Consider the following 18416-nt stretch of genomic DNA (forward strand, 5'->3'; position numbering starts at 1 on the left):
ACTAAAGTAAATAGATTTGGTTCAGAAGGCTGGGTTGGTTGGAGCATGGTGCCTGCAATTTGCAGCTCCAGAATTGTGGGTTTGATTCCTGTATGGACCACATATAGTATCACTGTACATTGCATTTGCTGATTACATAAATTACCATATTGTAGTAGAGTCACAGAAGATATAATCACTTCGAAGTAAGGTACTGTATATCAAAGTACGTTCATCTCTAGGAGACAGAACGCATCTCCTTCCTGAGCGGTATGACGGCTGCGTGGTCCCATGGTGTTTATACTTGCGTACTATTGTTTGTACAGATGAACGTGGTACCTTCAGGCGTTTGGAAATTGCTCCCAAGGATGAACCAGACTTGATGAACCAGGTCTACAATTATTTTTCTTAGGTCTTGGCTGATTTCTTTTGATTTTCCCATGATGTCAAGCAAAGAGGCACTGAGTTTGAAGGTAGGCCTTGAAATACATCCACAGGTACTCCTCCAATTGACTCAAATGATGTCAATTAGCCTATCATAACATCATTTTCTGGAATTTTCCAAGCTGTTTAAAGGCACAGTCAACTTAATGTATGTAAACTTCTGACCCACTGGAATTGTGATACAGTGAATTTTAAGTGAAATAATCTGTCTGTAAACAATTGTTGGAAAAATTACTTGTGTCATGCACAAAGTAGATGTCCTAACCGACTTGCCAAAACTATAGTTTGTTAACAAGAGATTTGTGGAGTGGTTGAAAAACGAGTTTTAATGACTCCAACCTAAGTGTATGTAAACTTCAGACTTCAACTGTACATAGTAGCCTAAAAGGTAAAGGTAACTTCCTCTGATGATGCTGGTGCTATTTTATGCCTGCATAGTAGTCTATTTTAGCAGTTAATAGATCTTCAATTGAGATTATTATCCATTGAGGAGGAGTATTAGAGCTATAACATATAGCCTATCTATAATATGTTACAACCCTTAATAGTTTATATCTCTATGTCTACAGGATACATGATGTCTACAGGCTACATGATGTCTACAGGCTACATGATGTCTACAGGCTACATGATGTCTACAGGCTACATGATGTCTACAGGCTACATGATGTCTACAGGCTACATGATGTCTATTGGCTACATGATGTCTATTGGCTACATGATGTCTATTGGCTACATCGGGGATAATAATGATAGGCTACTATAGTGTAGTCTCTCTCTGTTTCATTGATCCCATTCCTTACCTCCCGAGTGGCGCAGTGGTCTAAGGCACTGCATCGCAGTGCTAGCTGTGCCACTAGAGATCCTGGTTTGAATCCAGCTGGCCGTGACCGGGAGACCCATGGGGCGGCCGTGACCGGGAGACCCATGGGGCGGCGCACAATTGGCCCAGCGTCGTCCAGGGTAGGGGAGGGAATGGCCGGCAGGGATGTAGCTCAGTTGGTAGAGCATGGCGTTTGCAACGCCAGGGTTGTGGGTTCGATTCCCACGGGGGCCAGTATGAAAAATAAAAAAAATAATGTATGCACTCACTAACTGTAAGTTGCTCTGGATAAGAGCGTCTGCTAAATGACTAAAATGTAAATGTTACCTGCAGATCCATTTTATTCAGCTGTGGCTGTGTCTCCTCTCCATCGCTGTCATTACCGCTCGCTGCAGGGTCCGCAACCAGCCTCTCCAGGCACGCCGACCCCAGCGAAGAGCTCTTGTGGTGGGACTGCACCAGCGTGGGCTTCAGGCTGCCCGTACCATCGCCAACTCTCTGTGTCGGGCTGGTTCGTCTTCTCGCCCTCCTGTATGTGGCATAGAGATCTGGAGCTGTGGTCTGCTTTGCCACAGAGGAGCGGCTCCTGCGAGTCCAAACCCACCGGTGCAGAGAAGTGGTCGGGCTGAGAGGAAGAGATCACCCGGTCCAAAACAGGGTGCATATAGGCTACATTTGACCTGTGTACACATCAATACACTTTACAGGTGAGCTGTAAACTATCATTATTCAATAGATTATTGAGACCTGGAGCCCCCCAAGAGCCTCATGGTTAGTGACACACAGTTACAGGCTATGGACTACCGCGCTATGGTTCTCTATGGGCAGATAAAGTGTATTATGTGTGACAGCCAGGACTGCACAGAGGAGACTGTACCTCTTGCATTTATATGCCTACATTTACTCATTTAGTAGGAAACAATAACCAGAGTGATTTAAAGTAGCTGATGCTGTTCTCATACTGAATGACTCCACTGTTTGATCAGAATCTTTATTTGATTATTTAAATAATTATATTTAGAGAATTTTATAGAACATTGGTACAATAAACAGTTTGTTAAGGACAGTGTACATTAGAATTGTATGCATAGTATACTTTGTGATGGGATGTATGAAGCTCTTTAGTACCAGGCTCTGAGTTGGCATCTGTGGCACAAAGGACAAAGATACAGTAACATTAACAACGGGGGAGCAAAACAAAGAGGACCATGTAAGAATATTGCATCTGAGATACAGTGCAGTTTGCCCAATAAAAATGTGTTTTTGTAACGATCTTGTTTCAGATTACTTGCAATATATCAATAGATATTTCAGTAAATCTTTGCTATGGCTGAATACTCCTGTTGTTTTGTATAGGCATTGTTAAACTATAATTGAAGTATGATAGGGATTAGCAGCTATTGTTAAACAGCAGGCCTGAAACACCCCCTGGTTGTGACTAAACACTCACAATGACTCTGTAGTATGGCTATCTCTCGCAGTTCCCTCCATCTGTCTCTCAGCTCCGCATCTAACGACTGCATCAAGTCTGTGTGTTGACCACTTGCTGTGGAAACCAGAGACGTTCTGGCATAAAAACACTAAACAGGTACACTAGAAAGATTCAATTGAAAAGAGACCGTAGGATAGATGAGAGGAATTGGTATATTCTGGCTTTAGAAGGAAGCTGCATATGAGAGAATGCTTTCTTACTGCTGGTACCCTGTTCCTCCCTCGGATCTTCCATTGTCGCTGCCCTTCTGCCAGTCCAGGTGTATGTTTGGTCTCTTCCGCTCTCACTCAGTCCTGAGAGCTTCATGGGTGGCTCGTCTCTGACTGCACAGAAAACACAATAATGATGACAAACATCAATCAAATAAAATGTGCTGAGGGAAAGAGAGAGAGAGAAGAGATAGAGAAAGCACTCACAGTTTTCAGATTCTTCCCGACTTCTATTTCTCTTTGGCATTGGTTGAGTTGATGGCTTTGCTATTTCCAGCAGACCCTCCCAGTTTCTCCGATCACATTCCTTGTCGAGAAGTTGTGAAATCTTCTCAGTGGCTCCATCCTCATTGGCCTCTGACTGTGGTCTGATTTCTGTCTCCACTGGACTCTGGGTCTCAGTACTCAGGCTAAAGAAAGGTTTTCCTGCCACCATCTCCTCTATCTTCTCCAGCAGCTCTGTGACCTCAGTGTCAGTGTCTTTACCCCTACACTGAAAGACATGATACCTGTTCCCACATTTCTCAATGTGCCACTGGAGGGTCTCCCCTTCACTCTCAATGTGCTGCTCAATGGTTGTTGTGTCTCCCAGCCAAGCCCCCCAAGTGAAAATCACTATAGTGTGTCTCCAGATATTCTCACCAAGCAGCTTCATATTGTCCTGTGTCACCTTCCTTTGCTCCTCAGTAAAAGATGTGTCCAGTGGGGCAATCAGGAGGACAGCATTGGGAAATGGAGAACACAAAAAAACACCTGCCAGGATTTCTGACCTCACTGAAGGAGGAATTCATGATCAATTACTATAAGCGTTCCCACATTTCTCAACAAGCCATTGGAGGGCCTCCCCTTCACTCTCAATGTGCTGCGCTATAGCTTTTGTGTCTCCCAGCCAATCCCCATAGGTGACCAGCACAAGAGTGTAACTCCAGACTCTCTCACTGAGAAGCTCCAGGTGTTCCTTTACTGATTTCCTGCATGCTTCTGTGAACGGACGGTCAGCCTCAACCACGAGTATGAAAGCATGGGGTGCAGGGTGGCACAGAGATGCACACAAGTTCCTCCTTAACAAGTTCCGGTGTGTCACACAACTGATATTCCCTCCACCAGCCTGGAGCTTTGACCAGAGTTACTTTCCTCCCCCTCACTCCTCCATCTCTCTTCTCACACTGAGCAGTGATTCCCTCAGATATAAAGGCCTCTCTTCCTAGAATGGTGTTTCCAACTGAGTGCATCCCAGACATATGTGGTCCCACAATCACTGCTCTCAGTTCTGGGAGCATGAGAGGCTGAAGAGATAGAGAAAGAAAGGAAGAAATAGAAAAGAAGGGTGAAAGAATGAAGGGAGAAAGAGGGAGGGGGGGAAGGATCATTTTTAAAAGAATGAGAAGGGGAGGAGAGAGGAGAAGGGAATGAAAAGTGAGAATATTGTTTTAGTATTTCGTTTTTGTTAAATTTGTCATCAGGAAGCATGGCAACCAACTATAACTCCCCAAATGTTATTCTCATTATCTCTCATCATCTCTTTCAAACCAATTTATTCCATGGTGTTCAATCTGATTAACACACTCTGTAATACAGTAACTACTTTGTAACAATACAACAGAACTTTAGAGTATAAATCCGAAATAACTTAGGCCTTCACATTTAATGTATTGTAGCGCTCACTGCAGTTCTTACATCTCAATTAGAAAATGTGTTGTACTGGTGTACTAAATTGGTTGTAAATGTCTGAAAGGATGTGTATGATAAAAAAAAAATAGTTCAGTGACTCACCTCTTAGATCGTTGGATTCAGACTTTCAAATTTTTCCTCAGAATTGTGTTAAAACCCAGAAATGTGGTTTCAGTAAATCTGTGTTGGTCTGAGAGAGCAGTAAGAAAAATGACTGTCCCATACCCAGGACCTACCACGTAAGAATGAACAAGGAAACAAGATACTGTCTCTGTCTCTTACTATCAACCCTAGAATACCCAGACTGGTTACATTTCTCCTCATTGTTTTGGCTCATGATCAGCCATACGTGAGGCATGTTTTTACCAGTCATGGGGGACAACAGGCCTTGTCTCGTCTTCCTCATAAAATAATGCAAAGCAGTTGTCCGTAGGCACAGATCTCAGATCAGTTTACCCACACCAACTCCTAACCTTAACCATTAGAGGGGGGAACATAAAGATGACCTTAGATCAGTGTCTATGGGAAGTTTCATCCAGAGGGGGTGTGACTGGGGATGAATAGATTAACTTTCCAAAGTAGTTATGTGTTGTGATGATGTAATAGAGTATATGACTATAATTCACGGCACTGAACAAAACTGACTGGACTGCATTCTTACTCTGATAGAACACAGTTTACAGTAACCTATGATGAGACTATTTGTTGTAATTGCACACTGTGCAGCCACGTATCAGGAGAAAAACACTTTACATCACTTTCCAATGCTAAGCTACATACACACACACACACACACACACACACACACACACACACACACACACACACACACACACACACACACAAAGCATCAAATGTACAACAGTGGGCTTTTATTGAGTGATATGCACCAGTGTGTGACATCACTGTGTCTATGTGGACACAACCTTGACCATGCTGACATATCTATTCATCTATGTTACGTACTACCGGGATGGACCAACATACAGGCTAAACAGCACCACATTGACACACAGGTGCACACACACACACACACATCTCCACACACGCGTGTGCGTGCGCACACACACACACATACACAGTATTTTCCATTGTATAGGATGTAATCTAATCTTGTCATGTGGCTGGGTTATGGGATAATAGTGTTTTTCATTTGAATACGATCTAATGTGTCTTTATCTATAAGAATCTTCAGTAGACTCTCAGAACATTGATATAATGTGTTTATCTGATAGAATCTTCAGTAGACTCTCAGAATATTGATCTAATGTGTTTATCTATTAGAATCTTCAGTAGACTCAGAATATTGATTGTGCTGCAACACTTTGCCCTTGTTCCATAAGAGAACCCTCAGAGACAGAAGCTGTGCTTTAGAAAGACTCAGTCTGTGAACGGAGCAAAGGGACAGGGATTGGACAGGAAATGACACTGTGGCCTGTCTCTGTCTCAGTGCTGACATAGAGACTCTCTCTCTTCTCTCTCACACACACATTTAAATGTGAATAAATAACCCAGAACTCAACATGAATAATGTTATTAACAGAATAAATTAATCTGACCCACATTCTAACTGTGTGAGCCAGTAGAGTGCAAAATACATTTTCAACAATAATCATAAACAGTCTAATTCAGTACCAAACTACTTCCCTTGAATACAAAAACAGGCTTGGACACCATCTAGAATCTAAGGTGCAAATCTACTATAATGCTATAAAGCTTGGCTATAGTCTTGGCTATTGACTGCATCCAACAAAGCATTGTTTTTTAGGGTTTTCACAACACCAACATATCGTGGACAAAATGTTTGACCCTGTTTAAAAGTATTTCTCCAGTGTAGGGTGTGGCCCATCCATAATGTCCATGGTTTGGAGAGTGTTTGGTGTTGGTTGTCCAGTGTCTCTGTTAGTGATGCACATTATTGAGAAGAGAGTGTAACATTACAGAACATACAGATAGAACTAGACTGTATAAAACTCCCTTCATGTGTCAGTTGGAGTGAGGTGGCAGTGTGTGACGGGCCAGCACGTGACTAACCCTGTGTTACTTCTCCCACATATCATTAGGTGAGAGGAGAGAGGTGAAAGGTCAGGGGTGAGAGGTTAGGGGTCAGGGTTCACAGGTCCTGCTCATGCTGCATCTGCTGCTGCATCTTCTGAAGCATCTCCTGCATCCTCCTCAACTAGAGAGAGAGAGAGAGAGAGAGAGAGAGAGAGGAGGGAAGGAAGAGAGGAAGAGAGGGATTGAGCAAGTGAAAGAGACAAAGAGGTATAGAGAGAGGAAAGAAAATATGTATACTGATATATGTGACAATATAGCACTATATCAATGCAATCCACTATCATATCATTATCATATAAATGTAATGTTCATATGAATATATAATTAACTATCGATTACCTCCTCGTCCTTCATCTTGATGAGTTTCTCTGTCTCCACGTCCGGGGTAGACAAGGGTAGGATGGGGATCGGGCTCTCCACACGGTTATCTGTATTCATTTTACTGGAATAGAGAGAAACAGGAGGGTTAGCTCTGATACACACACACAAACACACACATGCGCACAAACATTCACGTACACATACACACACACAGTGAGAGAGACAGAGAGAGAGCGAGAGCGAGAGCGAGAGCGAGAGCGAGAGCGAGAGAGAGAGAGAGAGAGAGAGAGAGAGAGAGAGAGAGAGAGAGAGAGAGAGAGAGAGAGAGAGCGAGAGAGTGAGAGAGAGCGAGAGAGAGAGAGCGAGAGAGAGAGCGAGAGCGAGAGCGAGAGCGAGAGCGAGAGCCTGTACCTGTACCTGGTCATGGTGTGTATGCAATGAGCCCTGTAGTTCTCATAGTGACAGTCACAGGTGATGTCCTTCAGGTCATGCATGTGGGTCCTGATCAGCATGGTCCTCAGCTTCACAAAGTCACAGTGAGACTGGTTCTCCACTGCAGACACACATACACATGTTATGTTAATACAGACACACACTCACACATAAATGTTAACATACACACCCAACTCCCATGCACCTACCCTCTACAATGCCCCAGGGGTAGAGTCTCCCTCTGACTTTCTGACCTCTGGCCTCCACCACCATGTTACTGCCGATCACAGCAAACGGAGTGCTCTCCTAACACACAAACACGGGCGTCAGCACGCATTTATCACACACACAATGATGGCAGCATGGATAGGCACATGCACAAACACAATAAAAGGTATTCAGATCCATTTTTTGTAGCTGCAATAATACTTTCTTGGACATTTTAGGGATGTAGATTAAAAGAAATGAACTCAGTAAACTGTGTGATAATGTGTTTTAGTCTCACCTTGAGTTCTCTGTCCTTCTGTTTGGCCTCCTCATCCTCATCAGAGTCACAGTCTGGGAACTGGTACACCTTTATCCCAAACGTATCGATCTCCTCACGGACCTACACACACATGCCGCGCAAACGGTACTCCCACAGACACACACACACACACACGCACACAGAGACAAGGAGAGTTAAGGCTGGTTTATATACCGTATGTCTGTAGACAGTTGTCGCAGTGACATCATGAACATTATATTGTCGTCCGACATAAAACATGTCGTCGTCATTAGGAAAAGTATAAACACAGAACCTACAGGCTGCATGACAGATGGTCCAAAATAGCATAACTGGTGTATTTTAACACCAATAAATACATCTGTTTAAAAATTAATTTAGTATATGTCAATCTAGCAAACCAGCAGTGGTGACCCGTCATTCAGGGCTGTTTTGAGCCCCACCTGTTTTGAGCCCCGCAGAATCTACAGGGAGAGCTAGGCAGTTCAAGCCCCCTTAGGTGCTGACATAGACTTACATTAGAAGTGCACATCCAAGAAGGCTCAAGGTCATTGGCCACAGATAAAATGACATCAAATCACGTTATATCTACCGTAGCTTTGATTGGACTGATCATGTTACTTTCAAAATCTTAGCTAGCAAGCTAGGCAAGCAGTCATCATCATGAATCGCGTCGACAATCTACTGTTAAATATTTTTCAATCCTTATCATATGAAGATAAATTATAGATAAAAGGTATCGTGCTCATCGGCCATTGGACATAAACATCACACAACAAGTCGGAAATCACAAATTCAACAATGAGTGGTTTGGAAGGAATCAGTGGCTAACTGCAGGCGTTGCAAAGCAATCACTATTTTGCTTCCCCTGCCTGCTATTCAGTGGAGAGCGTGTGTGGTCCAAGTCTGGGTTTAAGGATTTAAAACATCTGTCTGAAATGGTCTCTTTTCCAAGCTTAAAATGATAAGCATTCACTTGCAACACCATGGGCCAGAAACGGTTGAATACATTGGCCATGCTGTCAATCCAGCATGACTTCTGCCTCGTTCAAAACAACTGGAAGCTCAGAACTGGGAAATCTCAGACTTCAGTGAGTTCAAGACAACTGGAAACTCTGAAAAGAACGAGCTCCGACTGGGAAAATAAGTTTTGAACAGTCATCCAACTCGGAATTCCAAGCCGGGAACTCAGGCTTCATTCTAGAGCTCCGACCTGAAGATCACTGACGTCATGATTCAACCTTGTTTTCTTCTGAGTTCCCAGTTGTCTTGAAAGCACCTTTGATGACAAAATTTTCCCACAAGAAGGACTGCCGCGCCTGTTCAAGTGAGCACATGACAAAAACGGTGAATCCAAAAATGTCTTGTATGATGCTGCATAAATTAACTAATGTGCTTTTCTTCACGAGGAGGGGATACTATATAATGTTGTTGGGTCTGTAATAATGTTTGCCACTGACAGTCTCTTCCCATTCAAATATTTGTTTTCAACAAAAAGTTCAGTCATAGAATCATGTAATTCCAGTTGATATTGCGAGGGTTGTTTTGTTTGCGCAATGCACTGTCTGTGAGTCACTGTCTGTGAGTTGTTTATAAAAGTGGATCCTCGTGATTGTATTTTCCTTACTTTTTAGACCACATAGGCCAAATAAAATACTTCAAATGGTAGGCTAACCACGTCTCTCTCTCTCTCTCTCTCTCTCTCTCTCTGTGGTGACTTAAGGAAGACTAAAGTTAAGGCCTCAACATCTTGCTGAATTTATCTGAACTAACATCTATCTGAATTTCTGTCGGTGTCTATTTTGAAAGTGCTGAATGAATAGGCCTATCTCATCGCAGTTCGTTTGCTTGCACTTGCTTATCCTTAGAGCTAAGTGTTAATGCTATAAGAACAAACATTATGAATTTACTGAACATAAATATAATAATGTTTGTGCATAGTTCAAAAGTCAAAACTCATGTTGGTGTTCGTTATTATTGAAGGACAATTTTTACAGGCAAATAAACTCACAACAAGATAATTATTTACGAGTTAATGGCGAGCTAATGACAGAAAATAGGTTACTGTTGTGAGAGTGACGGAATAAAAGCAGGGCATTCTACCGGAGGATTTTAGAACTTGGGCACTGTCTTGTTGCTGGCTCAGTCATGTAACCATGACCATAACCTTTTTCATCTGTCTGCCACAAGGAAACCGACAGTCGCAGCGACGGTCTACAGACATTCCATCGGAGTATAAATGAAATGTGGTTTTGACCAGCGACAGTTGTCGCATTTTAATTGTCTACAGACATGTCGATAGACAAAGTATAAACCAGCCTTTAAAGTCACATCTAGGGCTGTTATGGTGACCATATTACCGCCACACCAGCGGTCACGAGTCCTGACTGCAGTCAAAATTTCACGTGACCGTTTAGCCACGGTAACTAACTAACTCTCCCAGCTCTGATGCTGCTGATGGTCATTAGTAGCCTACCAAACTTGCTAACCGCCTGGTACTCAGCACTCGATTGTCCCTCTAATCACTCTGACATCAATGCAAATGTGATTGAAAATCTAATCAAACACTTCATGAGAGCCCATGAGCTCATGTTGCACAACATTTCTATAGGCTATGCAATTGCGTAAACAGAGTTTTGATGGCCTCTATTAAGAAAAAGGAGGATCTATAGGCTAGGCCTACTATATTTATTTCTCAACTTTCCTAATATTAAGCACATTGCTTCTCTTAAATGTGTTTAAGTTAATTAATGCTCAATTACTGTGAAACTGGCAGTTATTTGCTTGACAATCACCGGCTGACAAAATGTAATGACCACCACAGCCCTAGTCACATCTTTATCTCAAACTTAACAATCTCTTCACAAACCTGGGGAGAGAGGTCATGTGGAGCAGAGTCAGGAACAAACACAATACTACCACAGTACCAGTCAGTATGTACACAGTCCCTGTCAGTATGTACACAGTCCCTGTCAGTATGTACACAGTCCCAGTCAGTATGTACACAGTCCCAGTCAGTATGTACACAGTCCTAGTTAGTATGTACACAGTCCCAGTGAGTATGTACACAGTCCCAGTCAGTATGTACACAGTCCTAGTTAGTATGTACACAGTCCCAGTGAGTATGTACAGTGAGGGAAAAAAGTATTTGATCCCCTGCTGATCTTGTACGTTTGCCCACTGACAAAGAAATGATCAGTCTATAATTTTAATGGTAGGTTTATTTGAACAGTGAGAGACAGAATAACAACAAAAGAATCCAGAAAAATGCATGTCAAAAATGTTATAAATTGATTTGCATTTTAATGAGGGAAATACGTTTTTGACCCCCTCTCAATCAAAAAGATTTCTGGCTCCCAGGTGTCTTTTATACAGGTAACGAGCTGAGATTAGGAGCACACTCTTAAAGGGAGTGCTCCTAATCTCAGCTTGTTCCCTGTATAAAAGACACCTGTCCACAGAAGCAATCAATCAATCAGATTCCAAACTCTCCACCATGGCCAAGACCAAAGAGCTCTCCAAGGATGTCAGGGACAAGACTGTAGACCTACACAAGGCTGGAATGGGCTACAAGACCATCGCCAAGCAGCTTGGTGAGAAGGTGACAACAGTTGGTGCGATTATTCGCAAATGGAAGAAACACAAATGAACTGTCAATCTCCCTCGGCCTGGGGCTCCATGCAAGATCTCAGCTCGTGGAGTTGCAATGATCATGAGAACGGTGAGGAATAAGCCCAGAACTACACAGGAGGATCTTGTCAATGATCTCAAGGCAGCTGCTCAATAAAGCACATATACAGGGCTGTCTGAAGTTTGCCAATGAACATCTGAATGATTCAGAGGAGAACTGGGTGAAAGTGTTGTGGTCAGATGAGACCAAAATCGAGCTCTTTGGCATCAACTCAACTCGCCGTGTTTGGAGGAGGAGGAATGCTGCCTATGACCCCAAGAACACCATCCCCACCATCAAACATGGAGGTGGAAACATTATGCTTTGGGGGTGTTTTTCTGCTAAGGGGACAGGACAACTTCACCGCATCAAAGGGACGATGGACGGGGCCATGTACCGTCAAATCTTGGGTGAGAACCTCCTTCCCTCAGCCAGGGCATTGAAAATGGGTCGTGGATGGGTATTCCAGCATGACAATGACCCAAAACACACAGCCAAGGCAACAAAGGAGTGGCTCAAGAAGAAGCGCATTAAGGTCCTGGAGTGGCCTAGCCAGTCTCCAGACCTTAATCTCATAGAACATCTGTGGAGGGAGCTGAAGGTTAGAGTTGCCAAATGTCAGCCTCAAAACCTTAATGACTTGGAGAAGATCTGCAAAGAGGAATGGGACAAAATCCCTCCTGAGATGTGTGCAAACCTGGTGGCCAACTACAAGAAACGTCTGACCTCTGTGATAGCCAACAAGGGTTTTGCCACCAAGTACTAAGTCATGTTTTGCAGAGGGGTCAAATACGTATTTCCCTCATTAAAATGCAAATCAATTTATAACATTTTTGACATGTGTTTTTCTGGATTTTGTTGTTGTTATTCTGTCTCTCACTGTTCAAATAAACCTACCATTAAAATTATAGACTGATAATTTCTTTGTCAGTGGACAAACGTACAAAATCAGCAGGGGATCAAATACTTTTTTTCCCTCACTGTACATACTCACTGGGACTGTGTACATACTGACTCCCTCACTGTACACAGTACCAGTCAGTATGTACACAGTACCAGTCAGTATGTACACAGTACCAGTCAGTATGTACACAGTCCCAGTCAGTATGTACACAGTCCCAGTCAGTATGTACACAGTACTGGTCAGTATGTACACAGTCCCGGTCAGTATGTACACAGTCCCGGTCAGTATGTACACAGTACCGGTCAGTATGTACACAGTACCAGTCAGTATGTACACAGTATCAGTCAGTATGTACACAGTACCAGTCAGTATGTACACAGTATCAGTCAGTATGTACACAGTACCAGTCAGTATGTATACAGTCCTAGTCAGTATGTACACAGTCCCAGTTAGTATGTACACAGTCCCAGTCAGTATGTACGCAGTACCAGTCAGTAAGTACACAGTACCAGTCAGTATGTACACAGTCCCAGTCAGTATGTACACAGTACCAGTCAGTAAGTACACAGTACCAGTCAGTATGTACACAGTCCCAGTCAGTATGTACACAGTCCCAGTCAGTATGTACACAGTCCCAGTCAGTATGTACACAGTACCAGTCAGTATGTACACAGTCCCAGTCAGTATGTACACTGTCCCAGTCAGTATGTACACAGTCCCAGTCAGTATGTACACAGTACCAGTCAGTAAGTACACAGTACCAGTCAGTATGTACACAGTACCAGTCAGTATGTACACAGTACCAGTCAGTATGTACACAGTACCAGTCAGTATGTACACAGTCCCAGTCAGTATGTACACAGTCACAGCTTATTCATGTCATTGTAATCTGTCTCACCCGGTCTTTGAGTTTCCTCATCTCATTGGGAGTGAGGCAGTCAGCTTTAGAGATGAGAGGAACCACGTTGACTTTGTCCTGCAGGGCCTTCATAAATTCTATATCTACTGGACGAAGCCTGCAGAGAGATATGCCAGGGCTTAGTGTGTGTGTGTGTTTGTGTATTTGTGTGTGTGTGTGTGTGTGTGTGTGTGTGTGTGTGTGTGTGTGTGCGTGCGTGCGTGTGCGTGTTACCCGTGTCCAAAGGGAGGTATGAAGTAGAGGCAGCAGTGGACTCTGTTGTCCTGGATGTTCTTCCTGTTCAGACCACTCTCATCTCTGAAATACTGCTCAAACTGCTGGTCAATGTAATCTGTGATTGGCCTCCAGCTGGAACACACACACACAGTGAAATGTCAATACCACTGCTCGATGTACAGTACCAGTCAAAAGTTTGGACACAACTACTCATTCAATGGTTTTTCTTTATTGGTACTGTATGTGATCATATTGTATGTGATAGGCCTCCAGCTACAACACACACACAACACACACACATACATGCACACTCACCACTCAGTGTTGTTGACAGCGTCTCCAAACCCTGGTGTGTCTACGATGGTCAGTTTCAGTTTAACTCCTTTCTCCTCTATGTCCACTGTGTGCTTAGTGATCTCCACTGTCTGACTGATACGCTCTGGAATGAAGGCGAGACAGAGAGAGAGAGAGAGAGAGAGAGAGAGAGAGAGAGAGAGAGAGAGAGAGAGAGAGAGAGAGAGAGAGAGAGAGAGAGAGAGAGAGAGAGAGAGAGAGAGAGAGAGAGAGACAGAGAGAGAGAGAGAGAGAGAGAGAGAGAGAGAGAGAGAGAGAGAGAGAGAGAGAGAGAGACAGAGAGACAGAGAGACAGAGAGACAGAGGCAGAGAGACAGAGAGACAGAGAGAGAGAGATCCAACACAACATCCACGATGTGTTCTACACTTTGTGATACACTCTGAGAGGAACAGCAACAACTGAACTCACCCTCAGCATTGAGTAGTTTCCTGTCCTTGTGCAGGTCTGTGAGAAACAGGCTGTTGACCAGAGTAGATTTACCCAGACCAGACTCTCCTACAACACAACACACACACAAGCATCAGTCAAAAGCATCAATCAACACACTGTGTGAGTGTGATTGTGCATCTCTTACCTGCCACCATGAGGGTGAAGTCAAACCCCTTCTTGACTGACTTCCTGTGGACCTGGTTAGGGAGGGTGGCAAACCCCACATACTCCTTTTCCTGGAGGAAACACACACGCATAAACATATATGCATTAGAAGCAGGTCAATCTTGACCCACCCACCCGCCCCCCACACACACACATGCCAGGCCAGTGAAGGGCTGCAACAGTGCAGTACAGGTCCTGAGGGCGTCTCTCTTGCTCCCTCTGCCTCCCATCACAGCTCTGCTTCAATAAAACATGAAAGGAATTCTGGGAATGCCCTACTAACACTGAAATCCTCCTGAAGGACAGAGTTGGGAGAGGAGGAGAAGAAGAGAAGAGGAGAGGAGGACAGGAGAGGGGGAGAGGAGGTGGGGAGGAGAGGAGGAGAGGAGGAGGGTGACAGGGGTGAGGGGTGATGATGGAGGGATGAAAGAAGGGAGGAATGAGGAGAGCTGAAAAAGTGACTCCTGTTGTCAGAACTGTATGAGATACATCCTGATAGAGCCCAGCCATCAGCTCCATTAGCTCATCTACTATAGAATCTTCCAGAACAAGGACTGGATGCCCTGAGGTGATGCTGCTCTGCATCCTGCTCTTGCTGTGTGTGTGTGTGTGTGTGTGTGTGTGTGTGTGTGTGTGTGTGTGTGTGTGTGTGTGTGTGTGTGTGTGTGTGTGTGTGTGTGTGTGTGTGTGTGTGTGTGTGTGTGTGTGTGTGCCTGCGAGTGTCCTGCTTCTTACATGTTAACATTTCACATGTCACTGCGCTCCGCTACAATATTAACACAGATCTGAGCACACATTGAGCTCTGTGAGACCATCTGTACTTCTGACTTCTTAGTTACATAAAGGCCTACATCATGTGGCAGAGGGTTAATGTAAAATATCAAAGGAAATTACTTGGCTGCATTCAACAACACAGAGATATGCAGCAGAAGAGGGGGGGGACAGATATAGGGAGAGAGAGAGAGAGAGAGAGAGAGAGAGAGAGAGAGAGAGAGAGAGAGAGAGAGAGAGAGAGAGAGAGAGAGAGAGAGAGAGAGAGAGAGAGAGAGAGAGAGAGAGAGAGAGAGAGAGAGAGAGAGAGAGAGAGAGAGAGAGAGAGAGAGAGAAAGAGAGAGAGAGAGAGAGAGAGAGAGAGAAAGAAAGAGAGAGAGAGAGAGAGAGAGAGAGAGAGAGAGAGAGAGAGAGAGAGAGGCAGATGTAGTGTAGTGTAACATCTATGGTATTATACAGTATGTATGCGTCTAGTAGTTGGCCAGCTCCTTACGGGAGCAGTGGGAGAGCTAGGCCTGGGGGAGAGAGAGGCGGTGGATGAGGGGTGGGGGTAGAGTGGGAACAGAGAGAATGTGGACAGAGAATGGGAGGAGGGAGAGTATAGGGATAGAGAGGGAGAGATGCTACTCTATCTCCTCTGGCAGTGCTGAAAGACAATCGCATTAGCAGGGGTTGCTATGGAGACAGCTAACGAGGATCCAAAATTACAGTGGCCAATTTGGTGTTTATAAAATTGAGTAAATCCTGCACACCCAGCTCTCTTTGGGAGCTTGGAGGTTGGCCAACACTGGACTAGAGAGCTGTAAGATGAGCAGTGAGCACCTTGGCAGACAGCAGGATGTAAGCAGACAGCAACCTAGGTGGCGATCACAGGAGGTCGTGGCGGCTTAAATTTGGGAGTCCAGGAATTGTATCAAATACATGGTTTCTTTGTGTTTGATGCCATTACATTTGCTCCGTTCCAGCCATTATTATGAGCCGTCTTCCCCTCAGCAGCCTCCACTGGTAGAGACCCAGAGAGATCTATAGAGACACCTGTCTCTGTGATCTGTGCACAGCTGGAATTAATGAGCAGACCACCCCTGGGCTCACACCCCTGGTGATTAAACAGACAACACAATGAAACAATGTGTGTGTGTGTGTGTGTGGGTGTGTGTGTGTGTGTGTGTGTGTGTGTGTGTGTGTGTGTGTGCGTGCGTGCGTGCGTGCGTGCGTGCGTGCGTGTAAAAATATCAAACAATACATGGTGCCCGTCCTAATTGAGTTCACTGAGCAGAGATCTTTGTGTTCTGTAGTGCCAAATTGGCTTCAGCTCCCGCCGACTGCCGCGATAAAACATCACAACCAAAGATAAGCGGCACTATGCAGGCGTATCATTCATAATAGGGCAGAGTAGTAATTTATTCCAAGGTGCCATAGAGGAGGAAATATTCCTCTCTTCCCGAATTTATTAAATCTAATTTCAGATGTGCTAATACCATTTCGATTATTGCCTAATTTGGACATGACTAACGTTAGATTATGAATAGATAATGAAATTTGAACCGCACTTACGAGCATTTACCATGCACATGTCACACAGACAGACTAGTCATGGGCCGATAGAGCAGTTATAAATGGTTATAACGGTCGCTCGGGACTCAGTTCTTACCTCTCTTCCATCCTCTGTTAATGGAAACGGTATCCGTTGGAGTTATATTCCATGGGAGGCGGCAGCGGCAGCACGAGAGACCCGGTGGTGCAGATGAATGATGAAGATGGAGCCGCGTCGAGTCATAGCGATGGGCGCGTGAGAGGAGAGAAAAGGGAAAAGGTTATAACAAATAGATAAAGAACAGTTACCTTTATTAATCATTATCTGTTATAAATCATTATCAATGTGCCATTAATTGATTGGCGATCAGCTGGAGTAGTGCGCGTAGGCCTACCTGATCTGAGTGAGCGGCTCTTGTACCTGGTGTTGCTCGTCATCTTGGCTGCTGAAACAGCTGGATCAGGCCGCGCGCCCGCGTTCACGATGGGCTACAGTGTGGGCGGTCACTAAAATAGTAATTATGTTTGATTCGATTACAGACCTGACCTGATTAGAAACAGATTAATTATATAGAATTGGAAAATGTTAAACTACTGTGCATTTTTTGATTGCATTTTCAAGACACGTATAGCTTAATGAAAACATATAGGCAAATAGGCTATAATAAAAACAAGAACATGGAATCTCAAAAAGAGTGCTTCATTTTTCATAATTGTAATAAACACAAGAAGAGCACTATGCAACAAACAATCTCTACAAATATAGCCTACAGCCAGAGAGATACACGATAAATACTGAGGACATTTATTTTACATTATTGTCGAGTACAAAACAAACAATAGCCTAGTTTCTTTCATCTTGAGACCTCAGTGAATTACATTTCTCAGAACTGTGTCAAGTTGTAGTTGATTGGTATGGCCACAGGGTGGCAGTCTAACACCACTCCAAAACCAGCAGATCTATGAAGCGCTTTGGCTACTATCTGACAGGTACAGCAGATGGGGCTGTATTATCACAATGGAAGGGCTGAGAGAGAGAGAGAGAGAGAGAGAGAGAGAGAGAGAGAGAGAGAGAGAGAGAGAGAGAGAGAGAGAGAGAGAGAGAGAGAGAGAGAGAGAGAGAGAGAGAGAGAGAGAGAGAGAGAGAGAGAGAGAGAGAGAGAGAGAGAGAGAGAGAGAGAGAGAGAGAGAGAGAGAGAGAGAGAGAGGACAATCCAGAGACACTATTTGCTGACTGCTACAAAGAGGGGAACGTCAGCAACTTCATTTTCCAAACAGACCATCCTATAAGAGCACATTACCCCCTATGTCAAGAGAGAGGGTATTGGCCCAGGGTGGAAACTCAGAATACTAGACATTGAGGAAATTGAAACAACCTCTGTCAACATGTACAAGTCTGGGACAGTAATGGTGCAGGGCATCCTCATGCAGTTCCAGCAGGACTTTAACGGGATCAAAGAGAGAGCACAGCAGGAAAAGCTCTCTCTCTGTGACGACTCCCTCATCCTGAGTGAGTCTGA

General features: G+C 44.1%; 2 protein-coding genes across 2 annotated transcripts; both read right to left on the bottom strand.

Annotated features, from left to right (window-relative positions):
• Positions 1–2292: 2292 nt before the first annotated feature.
• On the bottom strand, positions 2293–5003 carry LOC121583378. The gene is made up of 5 exons (XM_041899557.1): positions 4721–5003; positions 3155–4233; positions 2939–3061; positions 2697–2792; positions 2293–2392 (listed from the first exon to the last, which is right to left on the bottom strand). Exons 2-5 carry the CDS (start codon positions 3600–3602, stop codon positions 2304–2306), a joined length of 756 nt encoding a protein of 251 aa, XP_041755491.1. The 5' UTR covers positions 3603–4233; positions 4721–5003; the 3' UTR covers positions 2293–2303.
• Positions 5004–5470: 467 nt separating this feature from the next.
• Positions 5471–17387, bottom strand: LOC121582675 (septin-5). The gene is made up of 12 exons (XM_041898657.1): positions 17292–17387; positions 17015–17028; positions 14573–14663; positions 14407–14493; positions 13959–14082; positions 13641–13775; positions 13407–13524; positions 7935–8036; positions 7639–7735; positions 7415–7550; positions 7016–7118; positions 5471–6797 (listed from the first exon to the last, which is right to left on the bottom strand). Exons 1-12 carry the CDS (start codon positions 17332–17334, stop codon positions 6732–6734), a joined length of 1116 nt encoding a protein of 371 aa, XP_041754591.1. The 5' UTR covers positions 17335–17387; the 3' UTR covers positions 5471–6731.
• Positions 17388–18416: the final 1029 nt, after the last annotated feature.

The sequence above is a fragment of the Coregonus clupeaformis genome, chromosome 15, assembly GCF_020615455.1.
Source record: "Coregonus clupeaformis isolate EN_2021a chromosome 15, ASM2061545v1, whole genome shotgun sequence".
NCBI lineage: Eukaryota > Metazoa > Chordata > Actinopteri > Salmoniformes > Salmonidae > Coregonus > Coregonus clupeaformis.